The sequence below is a fragment of the Camelina sativa genome, chromosome 18 (assembly GCF_030686135.1).
Source record: "Camelina sativa cultivar CO46 ecotype springtype chromosome 18, ASM3068613v1".
Classification (NCBI taxonomy): domain Eukaryota; kingdom Viridiplantae; phylum Streptophyta; class Magnoliopsida; order Brassicales; family Brassicaceae; genus Camelina; species Camelina sativa.
The window spans coordinates 19526739-19550319 of NC_141897.1; the positions used below are offsets into that span (position 1 = coordinate 19526739).

The 23581-nt window shown below is 38.0% G+C and overlaps 2 protein-coding genes and 1 pseudogene across 2 annotated transcripts; 2 read left to right on the forward strand and 1 right to left on the reverse strand.

Moving 5' to 3' along the window:
- The first annotated feature begins 4791 nt into the window (after positions 1-4791).
- On the forward strand, positions 4792-8956 carry LOC104762034 (uncharacterized). The gene is made up of 5 exons (XM_010485241.2): positions 4792-5446; positions 5557-5775; positions 5969-6191; positions 7802-7909; positions 8436-8956. The coding sequence occupies exons 1-5, from the start codon at positions 5237-5239 to the stop codon at positions 8582-8584; spliced, it is 909 nt and encodes a 302-aa protein (XP_010483543.1). The 5' UTR covers positions 4792-5236; the 3' UTR covers positions 8585-8956.
- A 3322-nt stretch (positions 8957-12278) lies between these two features.
- On the reverse strand, positions 12279-12951 carry LOC104762035 (copper transporter 3 pseudogene; annotated as a pseudogene).
- Positions 12952-21501: 8550 nt separating this feature from the next.
- Positions 21502-22545, forward strand: LOC104762036 (copper transporter 1). Its single transcript, XM_010485242.3, has one exon. The coding sequence runs from the start codon at positions 21875-21877 to the stop codon at positions 22379-22381; it is 507 nt and encodes a 168-aa protein (XP_010483544.1). The 5' UTR covers positions 21502-21874; the 3' UTR covers positions 22382-22545.
- The last annotated feature ends 1036 nt before the right edge of the window (positions 22546-23581 follow it).

Below are 23581 nucleotides of genomic sequence, written 5' to 3' on the forward strand. Positions count from 1 at the left end.
GTTAAAGAGCGACTCCAATGGCCATCTGAAGGGGCAAAGAGGCAGCGAGGAAGTAAAGCACAGGGGGCTACTAATTCGGTAGAATGGAGACCAAAAAAAAGATTAGAGGAGAGCTCTGCAAAGGCGGGAGACCTATGTTCCCAGGGAGAGCAGACGATGTTGCTTTTAAAAAGAAGACGCCAAAGTGGAAGTGGAGAAAAACAAGTTAAAAGAGCGAGACTGGGGTTAGCTAAGTAAGAGTGTCAGTCTCCCTCGGTTTTTGAGAGACTTGGACAAAGTGGAGAGAATTCCAATAGTGGTGAGAAGAGGAAATTGTCAAAATCTGGGTCTAACTCTTCTCAAAGGGAGGAAAAGCTTTCTCCGTCGGTTTTTGATAGGTTGGAACCCCAGCTCCCTCAGAAGAGTTTTCACACTCGCGAAAGAGGAGGTTCTACGAATCTGGATGGGAACGGAGCTTACCAAGGCTCCAATCATTCGGTCTTGTCGGTTACAGCAAACCATAGGAACTCTTCAGACCATGTGTCTGATGGTGCTAGTGGTCAATTTGGAAAAGAAGGGTTGATGGGTAATTCCAACCCTTCAAAATCAATATGAGAATATTGAGTTGGAACTGTCAGGGGGTGGGGAATACCCCTACAGTTCGACACCTGAGGGAAATATGTGGTCAGTATTTCCCAGAGGTAATATTCCTCTGTGAGACCAAGAATAAAAGAAGTTACTTGGAGAATGTTGTGGGTCACCTGGGCTATCACGATCTACATACGGTAGAGCCGTTGGGAAAGAGTGGGGGATTAGCTCTGATGTGGAAAGAGGAAGTGCATATCAAAGTTTTGCATTCGGATAAGAGAACGATAGATGTACAAGTCAAATGGCAAGATAAGGAGTTCTTTCTCTCTTGTATCTACGGGGATCCAGTCCGAGGAGAGAGAGGGAAAGTGTGGGAGAGATTAACGAGGATTGGCATCGAAAGACGGGGTCCTTGGATGATGACAGGGGATTTCAATGAATTGGTGGATCCGTCGGAAAAGAAGGGAGGTCCAGTCAGATCGATGGCAACATGTGTTGAGTTTCAACAAATGTTGTCAGCTTGTGGACTCTGGGAAGTAAGACACAAAGGCTACCAGTTCTCGTGGTTTGGGAATAGAAATGAAGAACTTGTACAATGTCGCCTGGATAGGACAGTGGCAAATCAAGAATGGATGGAATTGTTTCCGGAAGCACAGGCTGTGTACCTCAAGAAGGTTAGTTCTGATCACAGTCCACTTATAACCACTCTGATGGGGGAAAAGTGGAGAAGATGGGTCGGTTTCAAGTATGATCAGAGATGGGTTCAAAGAGAAGGCTTCTGCGACTTTATGAAGGAAACTTGGGAGTCGGAAAAAGTAAAACAATCAAATTCTTTGGTTGAGAAGCTGACGCGCTGCAGGAAGGAAATCTCAGGATGGAAGAGAAGGAATAAGCCAAACTCTTCATTAAGAATCCAAGAGCTTCATAGCAGAATTGATCGGGCCACACAACAGAGTCCTTTTAGTATAGAAGAGGTCAGACGATTGAAAAGTGAGCTCAATAAGGAGTATGTGCAGGAAGAGAAGTTTTGGCAGCAAAAGAGCAGATTCATCTGGTTGAATAATGGTGATAAGAACACTAAGTTTTTCCACGCAGCAACAAAAAACCGTCGAGCTCAGAACCGCATTCAGGTACTTGAGGATAAGGATGGGATTGAGTGGTTTGTGGAGGAAGACTTAGGCAGAGTAGCGGAAAGTTACTTCAAGATGCTATATACCTCTGAAGATGTTGGATATAGGCTCCAAGAGATGGAACAAGGCACAAACACTGTCTCTACCGAAATGAATGAAATGCTGTCAGCTGAAGTTTCCCTGGAGGAAGTGAAAGAAGCAGTGTTTGAGATCAATCCAAATAAGTGTCCTGGCCCTGATGGTCTTACAGGTTTTTTCTTTCAGCAGTTCTGGGAGAGAGTTGGAGAGGACATTACGGAGATGGTAAGAAGCTTCATGAGAACTGGAAGGTTAGAGGAAGGAATAAACAGAACAAACATCTGTTTGATTCCCAAAAAAATGAAGGCTTCAAAGCTCCAGGACTTTAGACCCATTAGCTTATGCAATGTGGTCTATAAGATTGTTAGTAAGCTGTTGGCATCGAGACTTAAGCGGATCCTCCCCAATATTATCTCTGAGACACAGGCTGCATTTGTGAAAGGGCGGCTTATCTCGGATAATATTCTGATCGCACATGAGATGTTACATGCTCTCAGCTCCAGAAATAAGTGTGCGGAGAACTTCATAGCCATTAAAACCGACATTTCCAAGGCCTATGACCGTGTGGAATGGTCTTTCCTTGGAAACGCTATGACCTATTTGGGCTTCTCAGGGAGCTGGATCAGGTTGGTCATGGAGTGCGTGAAAACTGTAGAATATCAGGTGCTGATTAATGGTGTACCGTATAGAGATATTCAACCAACGAGAGGGCTGAGACAGGGGGATCCCCTATCTCCGTACCTCTTTGTGATCTGCACAGAAATGTTGGTGAGGATGCTAAACAAGGCGGAAGAGGAAGGAAAGATTACTGGGTTAAAGATTGCATCAGGGGCTCCATCTATCTCCCATTTACTCTTTGCAGATGATAGCTTATTCTACTGTAGGAAGGAGGAGGAGGAGATAAATCAGATGGTTCGGATAATTGAGGAATACAGCCTGGCTTCGGGTCAGCGAGTGAACTATCAGAAATCCAGTATCTATTTTGGGAAGCTTATTCCTGAGGAAACTAGAGGAGAGATCAAGCATAAATTAGGAATAAGTAAAGAAGGAGGGGAAGGAATCTACCTGGGCTTACCAGAAGCTTTTAAAGGATCCAAGGTCACCATACTAAGCTATTTGAAGGAAAGGTTGAATCAACGAGTTAATGGGTGGCAAACAATGTTTCTATCCCAAGGGGGAAAAGAAGTCCTTTTAAAAGCAGTGGTTATGGCTTTACCGACCTATACGATGACGTGTTTTAAACTTCCAGTAACTGTGTGTCATCAACTTGTCTCGGTTATGGCTGATTTTTGGTGGAAAAATAAGAAAGATTCCAGAGGAATGCATTGGCGAGCATGGGAAGAGCTGACCAGGTCAAAAGCAGAGGGGGGGATAGGGTTTAGGGACATAGAGGCTTTTAATGATGCCCTGTTAGGGAAACAACTATGGCGGATCATAACCCAGAAGGAATCCCTTGTGGCAAGAGTTTTCAAAAGTCGTTACTTTAGAAAGTCAGATCCTCTGACTGCTCCTCTGGGATATCGCCCTTCGTATGCTTGGAGAAGTCTCCAGGCAGCCCAAGAGCTGTTGAGGCAGGGAGCTAGGGCTGTGGTGGGAAATGGCAAGGAAATAAATATCTGGCAACATCAATGGCTCCAATCCAAACCGGCGAGAGGATTATCAAGAGTAAAGCAAATCCCTCCTGGGTTTCAAAGTTCTGTCGCCCAATTAGTGACTGTGAAAGATCTCCTCGGCCCTGATGGGAGAGAGTGGAATAGGGATCTCCTATCCTTAGCTTTTGAGAACGAAGATAAGCAATGTATTGAGGAAATCAGACCAGGAGGATTCCAGACAAAGGATGGATATACTTGGGATTATACAAAGTCGGGACTATATAGTGTAAAATCTGGATATTGGGTTGTACTAAAGGTGATAAGGCAGAGAGGGCGAGCCCAAGTAGTGGACCAGCCAAGCCTCGATGCGCTCTATCAACAGATATGGAAGCTGGAGGCACCACCAAAGATTCATCATTTCGTCTGGAAGTGCTTAAGCAATTGTCTCTCTGTGAATGGGAATCTGGCTTATCCCTATATTTCTAAGGAAGCTCTATGCATCCGATGCCCAAATTGTACAGAAACAGTGAACCACCTGTTTTTCCAATGCCCCTATGCTAGAGTGGTGTGGGCGGTATCCTCTGTCCCAGCCCCTCAGGGGGGCGAATGGTCTGATTCTCTCTATGCAAATATGGATTGGTTTTTAAATTATCAGAAGGAACAGAGAAGTCAGACTCCGCAACCGACTGTATCTCAATGGGTGTTGTGGAGATTATGGAAAAGTCGGAATGAGTTGTGCTTTAATGGGAAAGACATTGGGGTGGAAAGACTGATCAAGTTAGTAGAGGAGGATGCTGAGGAGTGGAGGGGTAGAGGAGAGAACACAGGTAGATTAAGGCCTAACCCTTCGGCTCTATCACTGGAAGTTCGGTGGAGACCACCACCGTTAGAGTGGGTCAAATGTAATATGGATGGAGCTTGGCCTAGGGAAGGTGATCGGAGTGGTGTTGGTTGGGTCCTAAGGGATCATCAAGGGTCGGTGTTATGGATGGGAGCTAGAGCATTACCAAGAACACGGAGCGTTTTGGAAGTTGAAACTGAAGCCCTCCGGTGGGCGATGGTATCGGTTGCGCGGTTCCAATATAAGAAGGTGATCTTTGAATCAGATTCCCAAGACCTTATTTCAGCGATTAATGGCGATGAAAGGCGACCCCCGATAGCAACATTATTAGAAGATATAAAGTGCCTATGCCGCCAGTTTGAGGAAGTAACTTTCAAGTTTACAAAACGAGGAGGGAATGCGGTTGCAGACAGGATAGCTCAGGAGACTACCTCTTTTCAGAGAAATGAGATCCGATTTTATTCTAATGCACCGCGTTGGCTAGAGTACCTAGTGGAAACAGAACTTGTATCACATAACATTGGTGAATAATAAAGTTGTTGTTGAGTTAAAAAAAAAAAAAAAAAAAAAAAAAAAAAAAAAAAAAAAAAAAAAAAGAAGAAGGAAAGATACATAATATGTATGTCTATGTATCTATTTCTTCTTTATAAGGCTTTCCTTAATCCTTAATTCTTTTTTTTTTTCTTTATAATCCTTAATTCTTAAAATCTCTCTCTCTCGTTAGTTCGCAAAACTCACAACAATTGGCAGGTATTGTCGTAACGCCTTCGGCCTTAAGCTGTCCATCTGTACTCTACGGTCTTCTCTTTTCTTCTTTATAAAATCTCAACCCTTCACCACTTACACAAACTTCTATCTCTCTCTCTCTCTCTCTCTCTCTCTCTCTCTCTCTCTCTCTCTCTCTCTCTCCTCTTCTCTCTGTTTCTTGATTTCCTCTGCTTTTCCTCTCTGTTTCTTGATTTGCTCTGTTTTTTCCTCTGTTTCTGTCTTTCCGGTTTAGTTGGTTTGTTCTGTACAAGATTAATCAAATGGAATCTACTGAACTAAACGACATGGATTTCATATCAAATCTTTTTACCTCCTTTTCTGAGCCAACGTTCTTCACTCCAACCACAAGCTCCGTCTCCGGCGAACCGGATTCACCAAAGGCACAGAACGAAGACGACGACGAGTACATCACAGAGTTGACTCGTCAGATGACAACCTATATGCTTCAAGACGATGAAAAGCATCAAAAGGTAAACCCCTAACTTTTTTTTTTCTTTTAACCTTTTTACTCTTTAGATTCGAGATTCTCTTCTTTTTTTTTGTTTTGTCAATCTCAAAGTCTTATCAAATTTTGATTCAGTCTCGTGGTGGTGGTGGCTCTGGCTCGCCGCAATCAACTCTCTGGTCACCATTTGCTTCTGGTTACAGCAGCCCAATTGGTCCTTCCCGTGAACCATCACCGCCGCTAACTCCGACGGTGGAGACAATCATGACGAAGGTCGATACAAAACCTGTCACGATCCCTTTTCAATCTAAACAAGCTCTAATCGATGACCAGATCCGATCTATTCAAGCAAACGTGAGCTCATCACCTTTTCTTTTTCATCATCATTTATTTAATTTACTCAGAATCTTATTATTACTTTTTTTGTTAAAAAAAGGTTTCGTCGGTTATAATATTAACGGTCTGGATTAAATCTTGACGTTGTTTTTCCATTGTTTTTATAAATAAATAAAAGAGTTGGACGTTGATTTGTTTATGTATAAAATAGTTCCATAAGATCAAGAAGGAGAAAGAGAAAGAGAAGAAACGAAACGATGACGTTATGAGGAACAAAGCAAGGAACTACCACAACCAGCAGCAGCAGCAGCAGAGACCTAGGTCAGGCGTGAAGGCGGTGTTCGTTGACGGGTTGGGTTCAAGGACCGGGTCGGGTACTGGAGTGTTCTTGCCACGTACTCATGGAACTGTTGTCGAGTCACGCAAGAAATCAGGTTAGAGCCAATCAGCAATAGTTATTTTTAAAAAATTTAATCTTATCATTATTGTTCTTTCGCTTATTTCTTCCGTTATAAGTGTTTGTTTTTTTTTTTGGGGAATTTAATTTTATATAACAAAATTTAGTGGTTTACATGCAAGTTACGTATCATATATGAGAAAAGAATTTAAATAAAAATAGGATGACGTCGTCTAACATTTTTATCAAAATACTTTGAGATTCCACTTTGTTATTTTTTTTTTTGGGGATTGACAAAATTGGAATCTTGGATAGTATTAACTACTAAGATATGTCGTAAAAATAATTTCATAATTGGTTCCTTAACATAACACATAATAATAAACCACTAGACTTAAGAGTTCGTTTTAGATTTGAGTTTTTTTTTAATGAACTTTGTAAATCTTTCTGTGGTCGACCGTCGACGTCGAGAGAGATAAGATTTCATATCCTACACTTGCGTAGTTCCGGAATCGACTTTTGATTTTGTCACAAATTCCATTCTTTCTGTTGTGATAATCTTCTTATATATTTTATTTTAACTCAAAACTGTTTTTGTTTATATTGATTTAACTAAAACTAGAGTTTTTTACAAGAATATACTAAAGAGTTGTGACGTGATTTAACTGGAATGGTTATTAGTTGGGTTAAGGTTAAGGTTAGGTTAGTTTAGCTGATTGAGTATCAATCATCTAAAGCTCAAAAACTCAATTATTTAGGACAGATATATTATAAGAATCTTTTTTTATATTATTACATCGTTTGACTGAGTAAGATTCCATAGATTCCTTGTCACCAATTAATCTCCTAATTTATCTCTATAATATTATACTGTGTGGCTATAGGTTTGACAGATACTCTCTCTAATTAGAATCTTGCCTCAACTCCATGGTCCCCCATTTGTACTCTCTTTCCCTTTCCCTTTCAATTAAAAAAAAAAAAAAACTATTTAGGTTATAATCATTCTAACTCTTTGATATTTCTTGTAAGAGACCCCACTAGTTTCTTTCAATAAGTGGATTATAATCTAAGATAATCTAGAGATATTTATTCATATTGTGAATATTTCTTTCGTCACCGTTCGATCATTGATAATAATACCCAAGGCCATAACCGAACCACATAGTATAAAATATAAATCCTATAAAGCTTTGTTTCTTTTCTAAATATAGTATTATATTCTCGGAGTTAGATGGACAGTTGAAAATCATATACCAACACGTAAGTAAACCTAACCAGGTTTGTTGATGCTCACTCTTAACTTTAAAGATTTTTCTGACAATTTCATTTTCAACTCTTAACCGTTACCCAATCTAGGAGTCGGTGAGTTTGTACACAAAATATCAACTACCATTTTTTTTATAGAAATTATTCTTTGTTTTTCTCATCATATGATTTGAGGTTGTTTTGATATCGGTGGGTAGGTGGTGGTGACAATTTACTATTTATTGTATTGGTTGTATTCAAAATTGTTGTCGTTGCATGAAACTGATGTCTCAACCAGACTGTTTTCTGAGTTGTTACTCTTAAATTGCCAAACTGGTGTAATTTGGTTAGATGTAGTTTCGTTTTGGTTTTGACTTTGGTCTGAAATAAATTTGGTTGCAGGATGTTCAACAGTTATTATACCAGCAAGAGTAGTTGAAGCTTTGAAAGTTCACTTTGACAAAATGGGTGTTCCTTCTACATTCTCTTCTGATATCCCTCCTTTTCATGGTACCAACCCCCACCTATCTCTTTCCCAATTTAATTTTCAGTTTTTTTTTTTTTTTTTTTTTTTTTGTATTCTTCTGAGTTTATACATGTATAGATAAAATAAGGGATGGTTGACAAAGAAAAGAGATGCGTAGGAAATAGTTTTTTTAAATAAAAATAAAAGTTTGCTAAGATAGGCTTAAAATTTTGGAGTTAAGAATTCAAGTTTTCGGAGTTAGTTTCAGATTTTGGGTTTAGAGGTTTTATTTTACAGTTTGGTTTAAATTTTCTTGTTGTCCAAAAACAAAAACAAAAAAGTTTAAATTTTCAAAGTATATTGATTTTTTCTACAATTCGAACTACTTAGATGTTAGTTTTCACCGAAGTAATCGATAAATTGTTGATTTGCGAAAAAGATCATTAACGCATATAGCTGCTCACTCCGAAATCGGTTACATCATTTTAGACACTAAGATTAAGTGATTAACTGCTAAATAAATTTGTCTTTAAAAATTTTGGTTTTTGATTCTTGAAATTTACCATATAGATGCTCTGTTGGTGTCTATGAAGAACAAAAACAACAAAAGTAGTTCATCATCTCGGCCGGTACAAAGTGGATCACCGTATGTGGTGGAGATGTCAGCCGAGAGCCACCAAGAACCACACGCGGATTTGCCACAGGAGTGGACGTACTGATCAAACATTGGCACATGCTTCTTGGTTGCTGCAGTAATAGGTTTTCATAAGGTAGGGACTTCGGATTGAAAATCTTCTAGTATATCAAAATAAAACAGAAATAAAATTTTTTTCAAAAACCATTATTTTTTATTGGATATATATAGGTTTTAAAAATTTGGTGATTTTTTTATTACTGTGATAAATCAATAATTCTTGTGATAAGAAGAACAATAAAATGTGCAATATATATATATTCATATATATCGCATGTCTATTGTAAAAAGGGTTTGTTTTTTCTTTTTTTTATGTAAGATTCAAATCTTCGTGTAATAAAAGCATTATGCATCTCCCCAGTTTAATAAAGAAAAAAAAAAGACTTTTATTTGATTATTACGTTTATGTGTTACTTCGTATGCGTGACTTTCGTATTTTACAATATAGCTATCAGTCTGGTATTTTGAACTTTCTTCGATATAATTATAGAACTGACCAAGTTGATGTATAAAACAAATTGATTTGATGTGAAAGGACTAAGATACGGTTTTGTGAATGAAGAGAATAATTTCATATAAATTTTAATATTTTAGTAGAACGCGTTAAGATGCATGTAAATGTGAAAAGATATGATAAGCTCGTGGCATCGTGGGTGGTCTTAAATCCGCCGACTTCTCGTTTGTTGCGAAAATGTTTTTGACTTATTCATCGTACCTTTCACTTTATAAGGTTCATGTGCACTCACGTTTTGTCATTACTGACATTAGTTGTGAGCCAGTGACGGTGGTGTACATCGCTCCACTCCCTCATGTGACTTATCTTAATTTCTATTTTTCTCTCAACTTTTTTTTTTTAAAATTACACCGACGAATTCTGAGGTTTAGGTTAACGCATATCTTCACGGGTAATATATATTAACATTTAAATTGTGCAAATAGTTTGCTTTTTCTTATAGCATATTTGAACTAGATATCAGAAAAAATTTGCAGCAACAATCTAATCTTCTTGCACCAAACAATACAAGCCAGTGGAATAGGATATATAGTTGATACTTCCCTAGGAAAGATTCAACTATGACTCGTGCGATATGTTTCCTAGAGTACACTTCATATAATTTGAGGGGGAAGGAACAGAAAAAAGACACGTTAAACTTTCAACGCAAGCTCAACAACTGACTCAAAACATGAGCAAACAAATCGGTTGAGGATAGAAGATACAAGAGAGGAATGGTGACATGGTTTGCTTCAAGATAATATTGATTCATTCTTTTGTCTTTATCTTTTTATTAAGTTCAGAATAAAATTCTCTTTTTGAAAAGATGCACTTATCGTAAAAATGTTTTCTAATTGAATTAATTTTACGTTTAATTCCAAAAAACTAATTCCAACAACGCTCTAACTTAGTAGAACCAAAATTAAGTATTTAGTAGTATTAAACTCTGACCGAGCCTTATTTGTTTGGTTGTATACTTGTATGTATTAATACTAATAGCATCGCCTCTAGACGACAGAAAAAAGTCACATGTATTGCATACTACATTAAAGCATGTCGCAGTAGCTTTTTGATTTTGCTTATTTCTCTTTACTAATCCGATGAGAAACTATCCAAAGTTTTTTTTTTTTTTTTCCAACTATCCGAAGTTTTTTGAGGTAAGATAAGCTTCTAAATTCAAAATTTAACGAGGAATATAAAAACTAAATTATTTTCGTCTATATTTTGGTCTGGGAGTTATACATATGCCGATAAAAAGGTAATGACAATAATTTTTCTGCGAATTTCGGTAACAAAACAAGCTTGTAGTTGAAAAAGTTGAGAAGGTCGAGAGAAGTCGTCTGAGTCTCACTCGCGGCGATTTTTCTCTCAAAGTCGAGAGTCTTCTGATCACAATCTCGTGCGCCGACGGCGGGTCCTCAATCAATTCCGGTGACGATGAGGACCCTACAGCTCATGGTTCTTCATCCGCGACTCTGCATCTTCTCGGCAACACCATTGGATCAAGATCAAGGGAGCAGTGGAAGGGAGAAGCATCTGCGAGACTCCTATGGTAAGAGCTCTATCGGCGGTGTAGCGACGCAAAGTGGAAGAAAGAGTTTCACGGCGAGGAACGAGCGATGAAGATAGTTAGATTTGGGGACCAAAGATTATGGAGGTTTCGCGGGATTGGTCTCGATAGGGGAGGTAGTTTCCGATCCGGCGAAGCTAAGCCACCGTCGAAGGTCTCTTCATCTACTCCCTACTATCTTTCTCTCTCACGACTGAGCAAGAAGCCTCCTCGACGACGACGAGCTCGGTTCTCTTCCTCCTCCTCAACACAGCTCTACGGTGGCGGGATGGAAACGGATCTTGGATTACCATCTTCGTTCGGCTAACGACGTCTACCGGAGGTCCTATTCCGATAAGTATCCGCAGATCTGTTGGGCGGCGACTACAGCGAGTTCTTCGTTTGTAGATTAGGATTTTCAGCGACCGGTTTAGTTCGGTCTGTAAATCCGGTCGGTTTTGTATCCCAATGGTTTAGTCTGATTTGATGTATATGGGTCGGGTTCTTAGGGAATTTTGTATAGGCCTAATCCGAAAATAGCCTATTGGGCATATATTATTAATTGAATACCCTTTAATAAAAAAAAAAAAAAAAAAACAAGCTTATAGTTGTAAGATGAGGATATAAGATTTTTTCTTGTGTTTTTTTTTGTAACAGAGGTTTTATGATGTTTTTGCACGCAACAATTTGAAGGAACTTCACGTTTTATATCCTAAAGTGTGGACAGCAACCCAACGTTTTGCATATGCGTAAATGTGGAAACGGTATGGAATAAATTTTAAACGGTATGAGACTTATGATTTGATATCCACAAGTTTTACCTTCTTTTTTTTTTTTTTCATTTCGTTTTGGTTCTACATTAAGTTTTGTATTCGATTATGTAATGATCGTGTGGTCCTTAACTAGTGAGATTGGGAGTTCCATAACCTAACTATCAATCAAAATTATTCAGTCACAAGATTCAGAAGGACAATCTTCTCTAAAACTTAATTGCGCCGTTAGTAGGTAAGTTGTGTAACCAAAAGAGTTCACTCATCAAAGAGTATATAACCTTTGTAGAAAAGAACAAAAATATATTTATATAACACTCGATCGCAAAAAAGAGTAATCCCATGTCACAAAGCCGTCCATTATCCCATATCTTATAAATGCTTTTATCCTCTTCCATGGCAATTGACGACTCAAACCATATTCCTACAGCCCCAATGATCATTGAATCTTTCTCGCTTTTATCCAAACCAGTTTTACCTACAAATCTGCTTAATATATATATTTTGATATTTAGGATATGATAAAATAAAAACAAACGAATATAAAACCGAAAATATAGAGGAATAAATACTTAATTTTTCATTTCAAAGAGTAGCATCAATTGTTTGAGTCCCTTCTAATCGCAACTTCTTCCTTAAACTCTGAATTCGTCAATTACATCGTTCTTTAATAAATTAAACAACAAAATATAAATCCAGAGAAATGACCTCTTCGGATCCACCAAACAAAGATACTTATATATCATGCGGATAGATTAGCGTATGTGATATACTAACTTCATAAGTTTGAACTGACCGTAACAATTCATAACAGTTAAATAAAATGACAAATTTAAGAAGTTCGAATCGTACTGAAACTAAATCCAAAAACGTGATAGATTTTATTTTCATATTATTATTATTTCAATTGGGAAACAAAAATATAATTAAAACGATCAAGACAACAAACATCATACTCAGATGTTAAAAAAAAAAAGAAAGAAAAGGAAATCAACAATGTGATTGAACCTCGGTGTGACTGTTACTGCTAGTGTCCCTAAAGCCCTACTTCCAAATATCATAAACCCTAATCCAAAACCAGCCATTGCAGCTAAGAAGACTCCTCCATTGAACGACATCACAGCCAACATGACCAAATAAGACAAACCAGCCCTCACGGTATAAACCACCGACTGGACTAGCCTTCCGCCAATGCTAGCCGGACCAGATTTCATGAAACCGCACTGTGATAGCCACTCTGGGACAGCGGAAAGAGCAAAAATGGCGGCGAGACAGGCCCAATACATTTTCAAATTGGTCCCTGGCCAGCCGTCGAACAGAACCTCCGTGTTTTTCCCCCAAAAGAACGTCATGTGCATCATGCCACCGTGATGACGACGGCGATGTTGGAAGAGCGATGATGGTGAAGGTGCTGAAGCTGGCTGAGAAGATCCGCTCATGCCGTTCATTGTTTAGAGATATTCTTAACGTGCGTTGTCAAGATTTTTGTTGTTGTTGTTGTTGTTGTTGTTGTTGTTTGTGTGTATATTTATAAGGGTTTTGGTTTTGGGTTGGAGTTTGGTGTGTAGTACAATGTACATTTTCACAACAATAATGCGATAATTGTGACTTTTATTTGAGTTTAAAATTGTACTTCAAAGATATTTAGTTGAGACTATGTTCTTTTTTTCTTTTAAAACCAAAAACTGAAAAAGTAAAATATATATCCAAAGCTGTGAAAGTAAAAGTTGTTTTCAAGTTTGAAGCTTTCAATTTATCATTTCTTCTTAACCCACAAGAGAGTGTTTACAACTTTATTTATACTCAAAACCATAAACTCTAGATGTCTTCTACATTAGTCTAGAGTGTTCCTCCAAGTGTCATGATCCTCTTGAGCAGGACGGATCAAGGGTGGCAAAACGATTTGACAGCTTGATTGTCTCCGTACAGTCTTCGACAGGTTGTTTGCTTCGTCGTTTGTCTTCTTGTGAGAGAACCGTTGGAGAGGATGATTCAAGCTTGTTAGGTTTTTCTTGGTTTGTCTTGTGTTGGGCTTCGATGATTTGGTTTGGCCCATCGCTTCCTTTTCCAAAGTGCTGCCGTTTTGAGCAGGAACCAAAAACTCTTGTTTTGGTGTTGTTCTGTTATCATCCCCCCCCCCCCGCAAACTTTGTGTAGGCGGTAAGCCAACGCCAAGTTTGAGTCGTAACCGAGCAAAGGCATCATGGGGAAGTGACTTTGTGAAAATATCTGCCGTCTGCATATGACCAGGGATATGTGTCACAGTTAATGTCTTCAAAGCCATGCGTTCTCGGACGTAATGGTGATCAACGTCAAAGTGTTTTGTCCGTGAGTGGAAAGCTGGATTGGCTGTTAAGTAGACTGTCGGGAGGTTGTCACAGTATAATTCTGGGGTTGTGTGCAGTGGAACATTCAAGTCCCGTAGGACAGAGCTCATCCACTTGATTTCAGATGCTGTTTTAGACATGCTCCTGTACTTTGCTTCGGTAGAGCTCTTTGAGACAGTTGGTTGTTTCTTCGATGACCAAGAAATAAGATTTGGCCCCATAAAAGTACAGTAACCACCAACAGACGTCGTGTGACTTTGCAGTTGGCGTAATCACTGTCACTGTACGCAGTGAGAGCATTGTCATCATAATCGCTGTCACTATAGGCACTTATTGTATAATCACCATTTCTGATATAAGTGATACCCATTGTGATTGTACCTTTGACGTATCGAAGGATACGTTTGAGCAGATGAAAGTCTGACAGGATAGGCTTGTGCATCTTTTGACACACGTAGTTTACTGCAAATTGGATATCTGGTCGCGTTAGCGTTATATATTGGAGTTTACCAGCTAAGCTCCGGAAGTAGGTTGGCTCTGTGAACTCTGTATCTTGATCTGGCACTTTATCAAGTTCCAAAGGCAAGGGTGTTGGCATAGGAGCACAATTCTCCATCTGAGCTGCGATTAGGAGATCCTCTGCATATTTTTGCTGAGACATAAACATACCATCAGGGAAATACTAAAGTTGTATGCCAAGGAAATAGTGAGCTTTTCCCAAATCCTTCATACGAAATTGTTTACTGAGTTCAGTTAGAAGAGATGTGAGAGTTTGAGAGTTGCTCCCAGTAATGATCATGTCATCAACGTAAAGCAACAAGAAGATCATGTCATTGTTGCGTGAGTAAACAAAGAGAGAGGGATCCCATAGGCTGCAGATAAAACCAAATTCCAAAAGAAAAGTGCTAAACTTATCAAACAATGCCCTTGGAGATTGTTTCAAGCCATACAGAGACTTGTGTAGAAGACATACATGATCTGGTTTGTCTTTGTCCACAAATCCTGCTGGCTGTTTCATATAGACAATTTCTTCAAGATCGCCATGAAGAAATGCATTCTTCAAGATCGCCATGAAGAAATGCATTCTTCACATCCATTTGTTTCAATTCCCAGTTATTACTGACTGCCACATGAAACACCATTCTCACTGTTGGAGTTCTAACTACAGGGCTATAAGTTTCCAAGTAGTCTATACCTTCTTCTTGGTCGAAGCCCTTCGCTACCAACCGTGCTTTGAGTTTGTCTAACGTACCATCGGCTTTTAACTTGGTACGAAACACCCATTTGCTGCCAAGAACATGCGTTTCTGGTTCTGGTGGCACTAGTGACCAAGTATTTACTTCTTTGTAGGTGTGCATCTCTTCCCCCATCGCACCTGTCCAACCTGGATGTTTTAAAGCAGCTGAGACGGTTTTTGGTTCTGGATACGATACCTTGTGAGACATAAGCGCGTATCTTGGATTAGGCTTGCGTATGCCATCCTTTCCTCTAGTGATCATTTGATGTGAATTGATTGTATAAGAGGATTGTTCTTCATTGTCACTATCAGTGTACTCAGTTGGAGATATTGTTGAAGTGATTTCCTGTAAATGAGAAATGATGTTGCCTATAGAATCAGGATCAAAGCCTGTCGTACGCTCAGGACATTCCTCATTCACAGGAGCACTAGAGACATCAGGGACCTGAGAAGCGTTTGGGAAAGGTGGGATATCAGGTATGATATGAGTTGTGGATGTCACTTCATCTGCATTGTTTGGTATAAAGCTTTTGTGCCAGGCAGAGAGCAACGGAGTCACCTTTTCTGGATGCAGAGCTGCATAGACTGTAGAGAAAGGATAAGCAGCCTCGTCGAAGATGACATGCCTGCTGATGTAAACTCTTCCAGTAGGAGGATACAAACATCGATATCCCTTATATTTATCATTATAACCAATAAACACACACTGTAGCGACTTTGGGTCCAGTTTTGTGGAGGCATAATCTCTTAAAGTTGGAAAACACGCACAACCGAAGGATCTTAGAGAAGTATAGATAGGCTTCTTCTTGTTTATCTTCTCATATGGTGATACCAATTCCTCCAATGTTGATGTTGGTAACAAATTAATCAAGAAATTGGCTGTATAGAATGCTTCCACCCAGTATTTTAGAGGAAGTTTACTCTGAAACAACATTGACATGCCTGATTCAGTGACATGTCTATGTTTTCGCTCAGCTAAACCGTTCTGCTGAGGTGTGTGTGGATATGAGATGAACTGTTTTATCCCATTCCCTTGTAGATGTTTCAGAAACTGTATACTAGTAAACTCTCCACCTCCATCACACTGAAACTCTTCGATACTGCATTCAAACTGTTTTTCCACCATCTTTTGAAATAGAGCAAATATTTGAAAGAAGTCTGATTTCATTTTGAGTGGAAAAAGCCAACTGAACCTTGAAAAATTGTCAACAAACACTACATAGAATCGAAATCCTTGAGCAGACATTATTGGAGAGGGTCCCCACAGATCACAGTGAACCCTCTCAAGAGGTTTTGTTGCAGTAAAAGAAGAAGTAGAAAAAGGAAGCCTTGAGCTCTTTCCAAGCTGACATGCTTCACAAACGGTCTTCGTAACTTTGTTAATAGAGATGGAACCACTTTTCTCAAGTTGCTGGAGGACTTGCAGATTAGGGTGGCCAAGTCTTCTTTGCCAAACTTCATCACTGGTTGAGTGCTTCTGTGTGGAGTAGAAGACATGGGGTTTTGGTTCCTCCAGCCGATACTGATCATTATGCAGACTTCCCATTACCAGGAGCTTCTTTGTGATCTTATCATTTATACATACCCCATCACAATCAAAAGCAACAAAACATGGATAATCCTTGGTAAGTTTTGAAACAGAGAGTAACGATTTAGCAATGTCAGGGCAAACAAGAACATCTTTTAGAGGTAGCTTACCTGAAGTAGAAGCAATACTGGTAGAACCTGTGTGAGTGATTGGAAGGAAGGACCCATCACCCACCATTACCGAGTCATTACCGTGATATGGTTGAGCCTGCTGCAAGTTTTGCACTGTGTTGGTGACGTGTGCAGAAGAACCAGAGTCTGGTAGCCAATCAGTACCCTGCGGATCCGTCACTTCTGTAATTCTCATTGCAGCTAGAGCCCGTGGAACATCCTCATATTGATATCCGTTATCAAACTGATGCCAACATTTAAGTGCAGGATGTCCTGTTTTACCACATATCTGACAAACAACAGAGCTTCTGGACATCTGAGAACCATCAGAAGAGATTTGCTGATGAATGCCGCGTCCTCTTGTTGAGAAAGAACCTCTGCCACGACCAGACCTGTTGCCATTGCCTCTTCCTCTGGAATTGTTCTGGTGATAGTACTCGCGTGTTGGTTGAGAGACGTGGAAAGCAACATGAGGGGTAACCAACGCAGCAGTCTCAGACAAATACCCTAGAAGCCGATCATCATAGCCTGTTAACTTTGGGATTACATCATCCAAGGTCAGATCTGGAGAGCCATCAACGAGGGTTTCAATGGTGGTTTTGATTGGCTCATATTCTCTTCCTAGACCATTCATTGCAGCAAAGATTTTCATCTTTTCATTTACAGGACTATCAACTGAAGCTAGCTGATCACAGATTCCCTTAAGATCTCTAAGATAAGATTCCATAGTCTTATCTTTCTTATCTAGAGTCTGTAAACGCCTCTGAAGCTCAAATAGCCTAGATGAGGATACTCTGTTGAAATGATTAGCGAGACACATCCATACCTGGTGAGAAGTAGAGCAGCTAGCCACCACACTCAATATGTCCTCCGAGAAAGATCCCAAAAGCCAAGACTTAACAACCTGATCTGTACGGTACCAAGTCGAGTATTCTGGGTTTGTTGCCTCTGTTCTGGTGCCATCAAGACTTGTTGCGACCGCCGTGGCACTTGGAGCTGAGATGGAACCAGTAACGAATCCCAGCAAGCCTTGACCAGCCAAGAATGACTCGAACTGACTCTTCCAAAGGATATAGTTCTTTTATGTGAGCGTAACCGTAACACAGTTGGAAATGTTTAAGGAAGGAACTGAATAAGAGGCCATGGATGCTAATGCCATGTGCTTTGATACCATGAAAGTAAAAGTTGTTTTCAAGTTTGAAGCTTTTAATTTATCATTTCTGCTTAACCCACAAGAGAGTGTTTACAACTTTACTTATACTCAAAACCATAAACCCTAGATGTCTTCTACATTAGTCTAGAGTGTTCCTCCAGGTGTCATGATCCTCTTGAGCAGGACGGATCAAGGGTGGCAAAAACGATTTGACAGCTTGATTGTCTCCGTACGGTCTTCGACAGGTTGTTTGCTTCGTCGTTTGTCTTCTTGTGAGAGAACCGTTGGAGAGGATGATTCAAGCTTGTTGGGTTTTTCTTGGTTTGTCTTGTTGGGCTTCGATGATTTGGTTTGGCCCATCGCTTCCTTTTCCAAAGTGCTGTTGTTTTGAGCAGGAACCAAAAACTCTTGTTTTGGTGTTGTTCTGTTATCAAGCTGGTGGAAAATCTAGAATCGTTTTGACTTTGAGACTGTGATTTCGTCTGGTTTCTCGCTCTATTGTTAAAGAAAAAAAAAATTATGCTAACCAAATTAAAAGTATGCAGAATTGACAAAACAAACAATGAAAATTAACTTAAACAAAAATTTCATACATATATATTTGGTGTTTTACATATGTAGCTAACTCTTATTGGTTTAATCATATCCTAAAAAAAAAATAGAAATTCATATCTTGGTCGTCCTGAGACATTGATCAACTACATTTCGCAACAAAATTAAATCTCTTTCATGATACTTTTTCTACTAGGAGAGTACGTATAAATTTTGGTGCATCAAAACATAAAAGAATAGGGCCCAAAAGAATATTCAGTAAATGGTAAAGAAAACAATAAACTAAAATTAACTAAGTTTTCTATTAGCAAATGATAAAATATGGTCGTAAATTAGTAATGTCTTATTAGACATATAGAACTTGTTATGGGCTCAGTCTATTATGAACATACATTCATGTCATGGGCTGAGAAAGAAAAGGATCAAGAGTACCAATGACAAATTTCTTAACAAGTTTATGGCTTTGTGCAGTTTAATATTTATTCAGTATATAGCATCCCTACTATAGTAAAAGAGAAGTACAACTTACACATCGGACAGAAATACCCCTCACACTAACAAGTAGAATCATCAGCGAGAAGGTTAATAATGACTTTTGTGTTAGCTGAATCGGGTTTTATTAAAAAACATACCCGAAATTTTGAAATCGGATATATTTGACAAATTGTGAGCTTTCTATCTTCTCCTATATGGGCTCCAAATATTTATAAAAAAACAATAAAAATCAACATTAAAGTCCTTTGCAAATTTAGAATATCTCAAATTTAAGATAGCAATCTCCTTTGCAACAAAATCTTCCCAACAAAATACAAAATTTAAGATAGCAATCTCCTTTGCAAATTTAGAATATCTCTTAAAAATTTCATCAATATACTAAAAAGATAGCAATTTCATCAATTTTCTAAAATCCCTAAATAATCTCATCAATATAATTAATTACACCTATAAACAATAGCTTCAACGAACGTTAATAAGATATTTGATGAATATCCCCTAAAATATACGAACAAGATTTTACCTAATTGATCATTAGTAACTCCTTCCTATAAATATAACTTTAGTATCAAAAGGTCTAGTACACCATACCTTCCTCTCTCTCCTAGCAGACTCTTCCAATGGCTGTCGAAATCAATCCTATCACAGATTTGCAAACAATCAAACCACTCAAAACAGGATGGAGGATTCAAGTGAAAATCATTCATTCTTGGAAGCAATACAATGTCTTCTCCGGAGAGACTCTCGAAATGGTTTTAGCAGACATTTCTGTAAGTTTCCTCTACTCTACTGCCATTGTTTCATTTGAACTATATTTAGCTATTAATTTTTTAGATAATCTACTTCTACTTTAAAAAAAATAGGGTACCCTCATTCATGCAACGGTCAAGAAGCCACAATTTGGAAAATTCCAGAAAATGATCATCACTGGAAATTGGGTGATCATTGAAACGTTTTCCCGGTTAATTGATTCGGGAAACCAAATTAAATAACACGTTTAGATTTGCAACTACTTATCTTACGGAAAACCACTACTTATCTTATGGATATTATGATGTCTTGATATATATGCTTCACTTTGACTGTATATTCTTCAACATCTACTGCATAAAATGTATAATATGTCAAGTAATCATATACAAAATACTGTAAGTAAGCTGAAAGTATTGTTTTGGCTACACAATTATGATTTTCAAATATAGGATCGATTGTTTTGGATACATATAGGGTAAGGGTATAGTCCTATGTAAACAAAACAATATAAAGAAAGCAACTGATAATTTAAAACAACTTACCAATCCAATTGAATTGGTTAATTGATTCGGGAAACTATTTGGGCGAAACTGGATCAATCCGATTGACACTTTTATCAACCACATAAACCCACCGAATTGCTTTAGAGTAATTGGTTGTGTAAACCTGTCGGATTTAACAGCTCTATGAAAAAAGATTTGGAAAAATGGAAGATCTGGGATCTAAGGTTGATCGAATGGAAGATGAAGAGAAAACGATGAAAATGTTCTCTTTGATCGAAGGAATGTAGTAAACTCGATTCATTTTCCTGTTATCAAGATAGATGTTTTTTTTGTTTAAAAAAAGTTATCCTAAGAGGCCTTCGTAGCCCACATCTGAAATCTCTAGAAAACTAAACCCAGACCCAATTTTGTAGGTGTATTAATAAAAGCATATTAGCCCAATTCATGTTACTCAAAAATCCCTATAACATATTTTGAAAAACCACTATTAAAAGTCATATACATATATTCACTATTAAAAACCACTATTGTACTTAAAATTATTTACATATATGGTCAGCACATTTATATATAATATGGTCAGCACATTCACGGTATAGATTCAGCATGTATATGACGCCTACAAAAATAAAAACATAGTATTATGTACATATTAATTTTTAATAAATGAAAATTTATAAATAATATTCGACAACCACGTCGTAAGTATATTATTATTTCATTCTATTTATATCCCATCTTATTACATATTTCACTAACCAGTTTCTTAGAATTGTATACTACTGTTTCAAAATAATGGTCTACAAAAATTTTAAAACTCACAATGTAATAAATACTCTATTTAAATAGTGGTTTAAGCAGCAATAGCAAATAGGAGGAACATAAATCTATATATTCAACAATCACTAACATCTTATATATTGTTATCTGTTCTAACAACACTTAAACATTCCTCCGCGCTGTATGCGCGGGTGAGGTCTTGGTTATTAGAAAAAGAAAAGGACTCTCGAAATATGTAAACAGTTAATGCCAATAACCCCCAAACGGCAAACGTTATAACTTATAAGACGTAATCGTTCATCTCAATGAGTTTCGTCAACGTAATGTTTACGATGTATTTATGGGAAGTCCATATTTATACGTCTCCCTTATGAAAGATCTCACATCAATAATGTTCATATCTTCTTTCTCTTTTTCCTTTTTTTTTGTGCGGTATTTTACACAATATACCATCGCAATCGTACTATATAACCAAAGTTGTATAGAATTATAGATTGATTGTCTATCTCAATCCTAAACAAACCAAAGTTGATTTAGCAAAAATTTTGAAAATTCCATGAATGGTGATTTTTTTTTGTCCTAAGAAGATATGATAATTAAACCCAAAATAAGAAGAAGATATGATAATTGTAAATCAAGAACTTAATATAGTAATTAATTAAAGGGATTGGAATCAAAAGTTACTAACCTAAAAATTGGAGATTTCAGAGGATACAATTATCTCTGTTTTTTACTTGCTAAATATTACCTTACCTTTTTATGTACGAGTACGACACAAAAGTTTTTGACAAGTCAATAAACAAGTTGTACTGTACTACAATAATACCCCCCAATACTCTTTCTTATCACCACAGAAACCCAAATTTTTGTTCAAAAAGGAATCTCAATTAAATGCCAATAAATAAAATATACCAAACAACCAATTTCTAACAATTTTCCTTCCTCTCCTCCTCTCCTCCTCTCAAACAACACACACAAGAAGAGCCAAAGAACAAATAAGAAACCATGGATCACGGTCACATGCATGACATGTCTCCACCACCATCATCATCATCATCATCATCATCATCGATGATGAACAATGGATCCATGAACGGAGGAGGAGGACAACATCACCGCATGATGATGATGCACATGACTTTCTTTTGGGGCAAGAACACGGAGGTTCTCTTCTCCGGTTGGCCCGGAACAAGCTCCGGCATGTACGCTCTTTGTCTCATCTTCGTCTTCTTCCTCGCCGTTCTCACCGAATGGCTTGCTCATTCCTCTCTCCTCCGTACCGGTGATTCGGCTAATGGCGCCGCAGGGCTAATCCAAACCGCCGTGTATACCCTCCGTACCGGTCTAGCTTACCTAGTCATGCTCGCCGTCATGTCTTTTAACGCCGGTGTGTTTCTTGTCGCTCTCGCCGGTCATGCCGTTGGTTTCATGTCGTTCGGAAGCCGAACTTTTCGGAATCCTTCCGATGACAGGAAAACTAATTATGTTCCTCCCTCTGGTTGCGCTTGTTAATGTTAATATTATGTTATATGGATTGATCCATGGTTTTTCTTTTATAATTAAAAGATCTAGGGGTTGTAGTTTTCTTGATTATTTTCTGGATTTGTTCTTGAGAGGTTCACATGTGTGTGTGAGTATGAGGAAGAGGAATATTTAATATTATATTTTCTTTAATCTTTTGTTTTCCTGCTGGATTGATGGCGAAAGCTGAAAATACCAATTTACTACATTTGGATACAATTTTGTTTTTTTCCTCTCAGATTTCATTATACAAAATTTCTTAGAAAATATAATTAAGAGGAAAATAAATATATATATATATATGTTCCTATCGAATACCATATTCTCATTGTAGTCCCGTGACCTCGCTGACCCTGCGACAACGACACATATATTGGTTTAGGGAGTTTGAGAAAATTTTAATGGTTAGATGTAACTCATACTCATTAATTAATTTATAATCATCTAAAAGAAAGATGAGAAAGATGATGATTAACCTAAAAAGAAAGAGATGAAGAACGATGATCATCAAATCAAACTCTCTAAACCTAAATAAGCTCTGTTTCTTCTCGTATGCCTTTAACACGGACAATACTCTTTAACAAGTTTCTTAGTGGGCCTTATCCTCACAATTCATCATGGGTCTCATGAAGCCCAGACACATCTAACGAAATCCTTTTGATTAATAAATAACACCCTCGCAAATTTTTTATACCGGAGAGCTATTTAAACTATTAACTTTCAGATATAAAATCTTCAGCTCTCAGATCAGATTCCTCTGTTCTTCATGAAAGTTAAGTGCACACTGATCAAGCAAGTGCGGATCTTCTGCCACCGGTAAACCCGATCTGTTCCATATAGACTGCGATGTTAACTTCTGTTCCAAGCAAGTGAATGTCTTTGGAATCCTTTGGTTGCTTGGTCCAAATTTTCTTTGTTTAATGCACCATCATTTTTTTAATCTATTTTTGGATGCCGAATAGAATTTCAGTGTAGTGGCTCCTTCGCATCTTTGGTGAGACGTTTTCTTGATATTCATGGGACTGCGATCGAATGCCTCTGATCAAGAACGGTATGATTTATTCATGAAAGGTTTTAAACTAAGCGTAACATTAGAGTTAGGTTTTTCGTACTATAATCTCAAACTTACACAGGAGTTCTGGTGCATGTACCGTTAAGCTACACGTTTAGACGGTTGACTTTACGAGATCA